This window comes from Ctenopharyngodon idella, chromosome 24 (assembly GCF_019924925.1).
Source record: "Ctenopharyngodon idella isolate HZGC_01 chromosome 24, HZGC01, whole genome shotgun sequence".
NCBI classification, from domain to species: Eukaryota; Metazoa; Chordata; class Actinopteri; order Cypriniformes; family Xenocyprididae; genus Ctenopharyngodon; species Ctenopharyngodon idella.
The window spans coordinates 50,047-59,400 of NC_067243.1; the positions used below are offsets into that span (position 1 = coordinate 50,047).

The window sequence follows — 9,354 nt, forward strand, 5'->3', positions numbered from 1 at the left end:
TTGTGTAAAGAGAGCAAAAGAGTAGCCTACGATTTTACACTTAATCGACATCAAAGGCAAAAACGATGAAAATACTTATCACTGAGATGAAATGGCTGATAGGTACTGATGACACGAGAATGGTGAAGATTGCTGCCGTGTCTTTGAGTCCCTTTGATACTGAACTAAATAGGAAAACAAACAGAATCCGTGAAAAGAGGGCCTGCATGCTTCTGAAATTGAACGGGATTTCTCTCTCATTGCCGCGACAGCTCGATGAATGTTGAATGTTGATAGGCTGACATATGACAGAGTAGCATTTACAGACAGATGAAGTAGAGCAAGAACAGAGAAATGTCAGTGTCCCTGACGATTATGCGTGTCCGTCAGTGATAGAACCAGTACGTTATTAGAAGCATAAATAAATTTATGGTTAGGACGACTCGTAGAGAACGTGCCTGGCGCTCGTGCACCTTATCGTGAGCGAGTGAGCGGTGCTTTATTACAACAAGTTCCTTTACTCATAGAAATAATTTTAGAAAAGCTGTTTGAGATTATTGCTTGCTCTGTCAGTATGGTTGTATGTTTTTCTCTTTTTATCATTCTGATTATTGTTTATGCATCAATTATATTAATAAAACGATGTGTAGTCCATCTGGATGCTGAGTGTTATTTATAATAATAATAATAATTTTTGTTCCCAAAAATAACTCTGGTGATGTCTTAACACAACTTTCACATCTGCACTTTGCTCTGAAGTGAACAGGTGCTGGTGGTGTGATGGTGTGGAGGATATTTCTTGACACAGTTTGGGCCTTTAGTACCAATTGAGCATCATTCAAACACCACAGCCTACACTCTTAAAAATGATGTGTTAAAAATTTACACAAAATATGTGTTAAACAATTCGTAACACATTTTGTGTTACTACAGACACATTGTGTGTAAATATTGTGCTTAACTGATTGTGTTAAACACGTTTAAGCAGTACATATAAATAAAATGTTTTTTTTTTTTTTTTGCTTATATCGATATTTACTGTATGTATGTAGTTTATCATGTTGCCAATATAAAATAAGAATTTGGGCGCGCGGGGTGAAAATACTGGATTTCGGCATGCTGTGAGCTTCTGCGTGCATGGCGCGCCTGCGCACTGTGCGCAGTGACGTTCTTTTTCAACTGTCGCTCCGTCAGCCATGTTAGATAATGCGGCTTTCTGCCTCAGGTGAGTGAAAATAATTAAAATACTTCTATAATAGTAACTTTTTTCCCCACCTTGCTTAGGATTGTTTTGTGTTAGCTGTCCAAGAAGTTGTTGTTGTATTTTTTATTATGTTGTCTCCATGTTTTGTACCCCAATTCAAATACACGGCCCGCTAGCTAACGTTAGTGCATTTGGCGCGTTTTTTGTAAAGCTGTGTTGGCAGAATTGTTAATAATACATTTTAAGTGAAAGACATATTTGTATTGAACGTTGAGTATGAACTCATTAACCTTACCGTCCCTTCACAATTGCTATGGAATGTTTCATATTCAACAACGCAAACACCGTAATCTACCTTGCGCGCCATTTTGTGCTACGTTGCCTGACGAGTCACTGACTATTTAAAATGTACATTTTTATTGTTATACACTGTTAGTTTTCTCATTGTGCGGTGTATATATGGATACTTTTTTTTTTCTTTTTTTTAGATGATGGATGTCGAGGAACAAATTACAGTTACTCTAACAATTTTACACAGAGTGCTTGCAACTGTCTTCATAGACGGAAAGGAAATATGGAGAAAACTATTCACAGTTGGAAGTGTCGGAGAACTGATAGCCTCAGCCAAAACTGAGCTGTCTCAACAAGTATCTCTTGATCGAATACTGAGATTTGACACAGATTTTCAAGAATTCATTGACACTGATGTGAATGCCGGAGTGCGGGAGCTTGACAAATTTCAAATACATTATATTGCAAGCAACACCCAGGATTTATTAGAAGGAAGTGTTCAACCATTACAGGTAAACCATTAATGTATTTCACTCTCTATATTACTAGTGGTCAAAGTAAACATTTAGATAAATGTTTTTGTCATTTCTTAGTGTCATTCAACAGATGTAACTCAGACTGGCACCACAACTAGATTGCTAACACTGCTTGAAGAAAAAGCCCCTACAATCCTGAGAGAACACGAAGAGACAAAGACACTTTCTATTTCCTCTAGAAAGTTTCTTGTTAAAGTTGCTGTCAGTGACCTCGTTGAGAAACATGGATTGTGAGTATATGTGGTTGTTTATAAGATGTTAGGTGTATTTGTTTAAATTAAATTAAATTTAAATTACATTGTATTTAAATAAAACATTTAATAAAACAGTTATAAATAGAACAGTAATAAGGTTAATTCAATAAATAACTTTAACAGTCTAAAGTACCAGTGTTTTTTATATATATAGTGTCATACATTTTTATGTTTGTCAATGTTTGTGTTAGAGCCAATTCTGCAACTTTTATTTAATTTTTTTTTTCAGCTATCCATCTGGTACAGAAAAGCTGGCACTAGCTAAGGAGATTGTGTCATTGTTCCCCTCGTTAAGGATTCAAGTGCCCTTTGGTGAAAATGAGGGACATGTAAGGATGTTTTCACATTATAAAATAAATTACTTAGCAATGTGAATATAAACTGCTCAAGTATATTTGACTCCAACTTAATTCTATTTTTGCATTACTCATGTCAGGAGCATTTTTTTGATGGGCCATCACACAGTGGCTTTATAGAAATGAGACTGCGGAACATCAGACGGAAGCTTCAACAGAACCAGCGGATGTACAGTTTGAAACGTCGTCATTGTACACTGCAACCTTCTTTGCTGAGTCAAGATGAAACTGTGCCTAGTGAGTGGTTGACCCTGATAAAAAGGATGCGACCGTCACCAGAGAATTCATCATCAATAAAGAGTGCAGTTGAACAAACCTTCAGTTACCGAAGGAGATGGATAACAACACAATCCCCAACTGTTGCTGAAATCTTCAAGGAATATCCCAGATTTCTTGACATGCCCACCTTGGTAATAGACATGCTCAACTAAGAGAGAACTTTACACAAACTTATATTTCATAATTGTAATATTAATATTTCTTTGTTTCTGTTTTTTTGTATTGAAGATGGACATTGAATTTTCCAAACTCACAGATGGCAAAGAAGACTTTTTTATCCGGAAATGGGAAGGGAGCATAATTCCAAAGCTCAAGGAAATAGCATCCTTGGAGAAGAAAAATGACATACAACACTTGCTGGAGAAAGCCGACAATCAGCAAGATGGTATGATTTTCTGCCTCAATGTCTGTTGCATGCGCACACATTTCTAAACCTAGTTTAAATGATAAAACTACATGTGAATTTTAATGTTCAATTCATGATATGGATGTGACGGTGAGAAAATTTTCCCACCGGTTTATCGACATGTGACAACACCGGTAATACCGGTGTCACCGGGGGGTGGGGCCTCTACCCCTTTTTTTTTTTTAACCGCGTCTTTTTATCTAAAAATGTGTGGAAAGCGCGGCCACGTCGTTTTCTCCTTGTTTCCAAAGCGCTTGCGCTACCGTGGCTTCTGTCATTGCTATGCAACCATGGACTGCGCTCTCTGCGACGAGGAATGTTTTTGACATGAAAAATAAAAACCCGCCCTGTACAGCTATGATCAGCTGTTTGGCTGAGCTTTCGATGTTTTGTTACGGAAAGGCCGACTTTCACTTTCAAATTAACGGCAATTGCTTGAATGGTGGGTTACTCTTACTGAAAAACACTCGCCACAACGGACATTTTGGCATAATTTGTGTGTGTTATGGTTCGTTAAGAGCAGAAGAGAACTCAATACTGGCGCGCGTTGTGTGCGTGCGTGCGTGTGTGCGTGTCACATAGGCAGAACATTCACAAGGCAGCACGTTCTCTTTTGCCTTGTCGCGCTTGAATGGTTTAAAAGCATTAGCATGAATAAGAGCTTGATCATATAATACAGAAAACGGATACTACGTTAATTGCATTAAATGCAAATATTTTTAACGCGTTAAAGTGGAAAAAAAAAAATTAACCTTGGTGCCGCGGTGGGCAAGTGATTGAAACCGGTGTTGCGACTAAACACAGGTAACACCGGTAACACCGACTACCGTAGCAATTCATGATAAAATAAATTTTGTTTTAAATTCTTCTTTTGCATGTGACCTACATCTTCACTTCATCAAGATGAGCTGTGCTACACTATGTTGAAGATCCTCATTCATCTTCTTCCACCCACGGCATCTGGGAGAAGTGTTGCTGGCAGTAAATGCTGTGTGAACTCTGCAGTCTCATACCTGTTAGAGCAAGTGCCGGTATGCTTTTTTTTACTGTGTTAGCTTGTGATAAACAACATTGTTTCTCATGCAGCAACATTTTCTGATGCTTTTCATTGTTTCATTTCTGTAGGCTGGTACCAACGTGACCTCCTTGCTCAGTGAATCCATGAAAGGGTCCCTGAAGTCAGCTCAGCCACAGTTGGTTTCCATCGGTTCTCTAGAACATGGAGCGCAGTATGTAATTGTGGCAAAGAATGATTCTTTTGCCCTTCCACTTGATGTTGAAAGCCTGACCTGTGCTGTAGACAGACTTTTCAAATTCTTCTGGCTGTGCAATCTTCAGTATCCATGCCAACTGTCCTCTGTTTTTTCATTTTTTGAGTATATATATGACCTACCTTTGACCCAGTCCTCTTGCAAACGTTCAAAGGTCATGGAATTGATTGCAAAATTGCAGTCCCGTCCCTAATTGAAATAAGCATGTATACCTGTCCAAAGTGTCTTCAAAAAGTTTCTGTTGAAACAAAGCAGTTAATTTGGCATTTAAGGGAGGTACATGCACTCTCCGACAGTCACAACCTAACTTTAATTTGTAGTCAAAATGGTTGCCCCAGAACGTATCATAATTTCAATTCATTTTTAAAACATCTTAGCAGAGATCATTGTAACATGAATTCATGCCCTTCAGTAGAGTCAGGATGCACTGAAAACATAGATATAGCAAATCAAATTGATGAAAGCAGAATAAGTAATTTTGAAGATGATGTCCAAATGTCTGAAACAGAACCAGTTCCTCAGAGCAGTTTAAGCCTAACAGATTGTGCTGCTGTTTTTGCTGCCCGCATGTATGCCTCTGCTAATGTAACTTATACTGATGTTCAAAAAAGTATAACCTGCACAAAAGAAGTCATTGATCATGCCTTAGGTCATTTGCAAGAAAAGACTAATACTTTACTAAAGAACTTGGCAGTTCCGCTAGATAGTACTGAAGTTCAAACACTTATGAAAGATTTTGAGAGTACTAGAAACATGTTTAGTGACATAGATACACCATTTAAACTAATTAAGTACTTTTCTGATAATTTTTCCTTTGAGAAACCAACAGAAGTGTTTCTTGGACACAGATTAGATTGTGTTAAAAAGAATGGGAAAAAAAGCCAGGTGTTAGTGCCTGTCACATGTCAGTACATCTCAATAATTAACACAATTAAATTTCTATTTAGCTGTGACAAAATGCAAAATATGTATATGCAGTCTTGTGGTGGACAGGGAAAAATGCATGATTATTGTGATGGTGTTCATTATTCTAAACATCCTCTTTACCGAAACCATCCCAATGCATTACAAATTCAGTTATACCTCGATGACTTGGAAACAACAAATCCTCTTGGATCAAAAACAAAGATTCATAAAATGGGGGCTGTTTACTTTGCATTAAGAAATGTGCCTTCAGAGTACAATTCTGTACTTTCCAATATTCATTTATGTCTTTTATTTAATTCTGTTGATAAAGACATTTATGGTTTTGACAGAATTCTGGAACCGCTTTTAACAGACTTAAAAGAGATTGAGCAGAATGGTATAGAGGTCAAAATACATGATAAATATCAATTACTTTATGGAACGCTTTGTTTGTTTACAGCAGACAATCTTGCCTGTCACTCACTCTGTGGCTATGTGGAAAGTTTCTCTGCAAACAGATTTTGTCAATTTTGTTTAATTGACAAATCAAGTTCTCAATATATTTTTGATGAAAATAACACAGAGAGACGTACAAGGGAAAACTATGCATACCATGTACAACTCAATGATGCAAGTGCAACCGGTGTCAAGCATAACTCATGCCTAAATAGCCTACAGTATTTTCATGTCACTGAGAATATTGGCGTGGACATCATGCATGATGTGCTTGAAGGAGTCGCACCTCTTGAGGTGAAATTGATGCTGCGGCATTTCATTTATGAGGAGAAATGTTTTTCTCTGGAACTATTAAATGAAAGAATAGCAGCGTTTGACTATGGCTATGAAAATCAAAAAAATAAACCTAGTGCAATTATAAATCTTAGGACATCTGAAAATGCTATTAAGCAGACTGCATCACAGATGTGGTGTTTACTACTAGTCTTGCCTTTTCTGTTGGGTGATTTAATTGATCCAAAGAGCCCACATTGGCATCTTTTCCTGTTGTTGCGTGAAATATGTGACATCATTTTTGCACCTGTTGTGTCAAAAGGGCTTGCAGCTTATCTTAAACAACTAATAATAGATCACCATACACAATTCAAGCTTCTTTATCCTGGTAGGAATCTAATTCCTAAACATCATTATATGACACATTATTCAAGTATTATGACTTTATTTGGACCTCTTTCCAAGTTGTGGTGTATGAGGTTTGAAGCCAAACATCACCCTCTTAAGCGACATGCCCAAGTAGTATGCAACTTTCGAAATATTTCAAAAACGCTGGCTCATAAACATCAGATTCAGCAAATGTACCACTGGAAATTGAGCTCACCACTCAATTTTGAAATGACTGTGCCAAATGCTTTCCCAGTTGTGATTGCATCTTTGTATAAAGGTGACAAATTGCTTGACAAACTTAAGACAGACTCTCATTTTGAGACTCTCACTTATACCAGTTCAGTCCATGTGGCTAATACTATCAGTTTTTTGGGGACAACATACAGGACAGGATGCGTTCTGACTTTAAAAGCAGATGAAAGGGGAGAACCATTATTTGGTGAAGTTATACACATTATTCCCCAAAGTGAAAGAGAATGTGCACTTATGTTCCTGAGAGTTTTAAGAGTTAAATATTTTGATGAACACCTTTTTTCCTTCAATGTCATCAGAACCAAAGATTTTGACATGGCAAAGCTGCCTGGTGACTTAATAGATTACAGACCTTTAAATATTGTATCATTTTGTGATCAGCAATATGTAACTCCTAAATACAAAATTTTGTTTTAAACATGTTGGTGGTTGAAACTGTTAAACACATTGTGTTTTGACCAGATTTGACAATGAATTGTTTTGTTAACATGATCACCTATAGGTGAATACATAAACAGTATTTGTGTAATGGTTATTTCTTTGAATACAGTTTTTAGGTTAATTAAATGTATTTTTTCTGTATGAAAATGAAATGTTGGTACACTTGAGAATAAGTTCAGAAAATGTGGTACTTTATATGTTGGAAACTGTTTCATACATATTTGACGTTTTATTGGAAACTGTTTCATACATATTTGACGTTTTATTTGACTGCTTAACAGATATGAGTTTTATAATATTTGATGAATGGTTTTTATAATGTATGATGTGTTGAAATGCTTATTTCACAAGTTTATAGTCAGTAACATTTGAATGCATTAATTCCATGTTAAAAAGGAAAACAAATAAACAGTATGTGAGCAGTAATTGTTTCCTGTGAGATTTCATAATTAATGTACACAAATTGTTTATTGTTCTAACATTTGTAATAAATTTTATATTAACACATATTAAACAATTTCTTAGTAACACACAGTTGTGTTAAATACATAAAAAAAAAAAAAACACATCAATGTGTTTACTTAAGCTGCACATTTATGTGTTACATTTTATAACACGTTTTGTGTGTTGAATTTAACTCAACATGTGTTGTCCCTGAGCACACTCAGAACATGTGTTAAAAATAACACATGTTGTGTTGTTTTCAACACATTTGTTTTAAGAGTGTACCTGAGTGTTGATGATGACCATGTCCATCCCTTTATGAGCACATTGTACCATCTTCTGATGGCTACTTCCAGCAGGATAACACACCATGTCACAAAGCTCAAATCATCTCAAATTGGGTTCTTGAACATGACAATGAGTTCACTAAACTCAAATGAGCTCCACAGTCACAGATCTCAGTCCAGTAGAGCGCCTTTGGGATGTGCTGGAACTGGAGATTTGAGGCATGATAATGCAAAAGCTTTTGTACAGTGTTGAAAAACATTAGCAGCTGAGAAGTAAAAAAATAAATAAATAAAAAGATAAAGAAATAGGCCTATGTAATTCGTTGCTGTGACCCAGAAGAATGACCCTACTCTGTGTAGCTGTCCAAAATGTTTCTAAAATAGAGAAGAGAGAAATTTAAACATTACCAGAGTGAATTTTAGGAGCATTAGAGACAGTCTGGGTGGGGTGATTTCCAGTGTGTGAAAGAGGGTTTAAACATCAGAGTTATTTTTGGGTAGAGTTATACAGTTATAGAGTTACAGTAATATAGTTGGTGCTACTGTACCTTAAACACTTTTATTTATTGGTTTAAAGAGTAGAAAAATAGGCATTATTCATTAAATGATTTATATCATTGTAGTATTGGATGAGTGACCACCACAATCCATCCCTTTATATACCTAAAATGGTGCCTTTGGAGGGCACTGAAGTTTTTAATCATTGTCAACATATATTTTTAATAAAAATAACTCTATGAATGAGTTCAAAATGACACTTATTTTTGAGCCTCACACTTTTCAGTGCTCCAGAGCTCTAACATTGGATAGTTTGGACAAAAATAATTCAATTTTCTGAACTCTGGAGTTCTTGAGTTCTTATATCGAACAATCAGTGGTACAGACTTTGTTAGTTGTGTCTTGAATGGATGGTTCATGCAGTTTTAAACAGCAGAGTATGAACAAAGCCCATAGTTTTTTTTTTTTTCTTACATAAAATAAATAAACACAAATGCATGTAGCTATAACATGCATGTGTGCATTATTACCTCGGTGATGACATTCACTGTCAATAATTCACCTTGACAGCGATCCCTTACGGCATCACTTTAGCTATGTTCGTTATTGGTTGTAATGTGTCAGGGGAATGTTCTTAAAACATTAATCAAAGTAATATTATACCTTCTGTTCTTTTCTTTTTAAAGAACATTAAAAGATGCGCTCGAACCGTTCTCCTGATTCTTTTGAACAAGCATGAAAAATGACAAAAGCTCCCTTGAATCAGAGCTCTGGCATGAGCGTTACAATACTGAGTTCTGATTGGTCAATCGCTGTTATTTACAGTTTGTT

The 9,354-nt window shown here is 36.1% G+C and overlaps 1 protein-coding gene across 3 annotated transcripts; it reads left to right on the forward strand.

The window, feature by feature from the left end:
- Positions 1 to 744: 744 nt before the first annotated feature.
- Positions 745 to 7,738, forward strand: LOC127506542 (uncharacterized). 3 transcript variants are annotated; one of them, XM_051883120.1, is made up of 7 exons: positions 745 to 1,986; positions 2,068 to 2,240; positions 2,494 to 2,593; positions 2,701 to 3,030; positions 3,128 to 3,284; positions 4,209 to 4,336; positions 4,431 to 7,738. In XM_051883120.1, exons 1-7 carry the CDS (start codon positions 1,672 to 1,674, stop codon positions 4,767 to 4,769), a joined length of 1,542 nt encoding a protein of 513 aa, XP_051739080.1. In that variant the 5' UTR covers positions 745 to 1,671; the 3' UTR covers positions 4,770 to 7,738. The 3 variants fall into 3 exon arrangements, with proteins under 3 accessions (XP_051739080.1, XP_051739078.1, XP_051739079.1); XM_051883118.1 differs by having other exon boundaries at positions 785 to 1,986; positions 4,431 to 7,737; XM_051883119.1 differs by having other exon boundaries at positions 785 to 2,240; positions 4,431 to 7,737.
- The last annotated feature ends 1,616 nt before the right edge of the window (positions 7,739 to 9,354 follow it).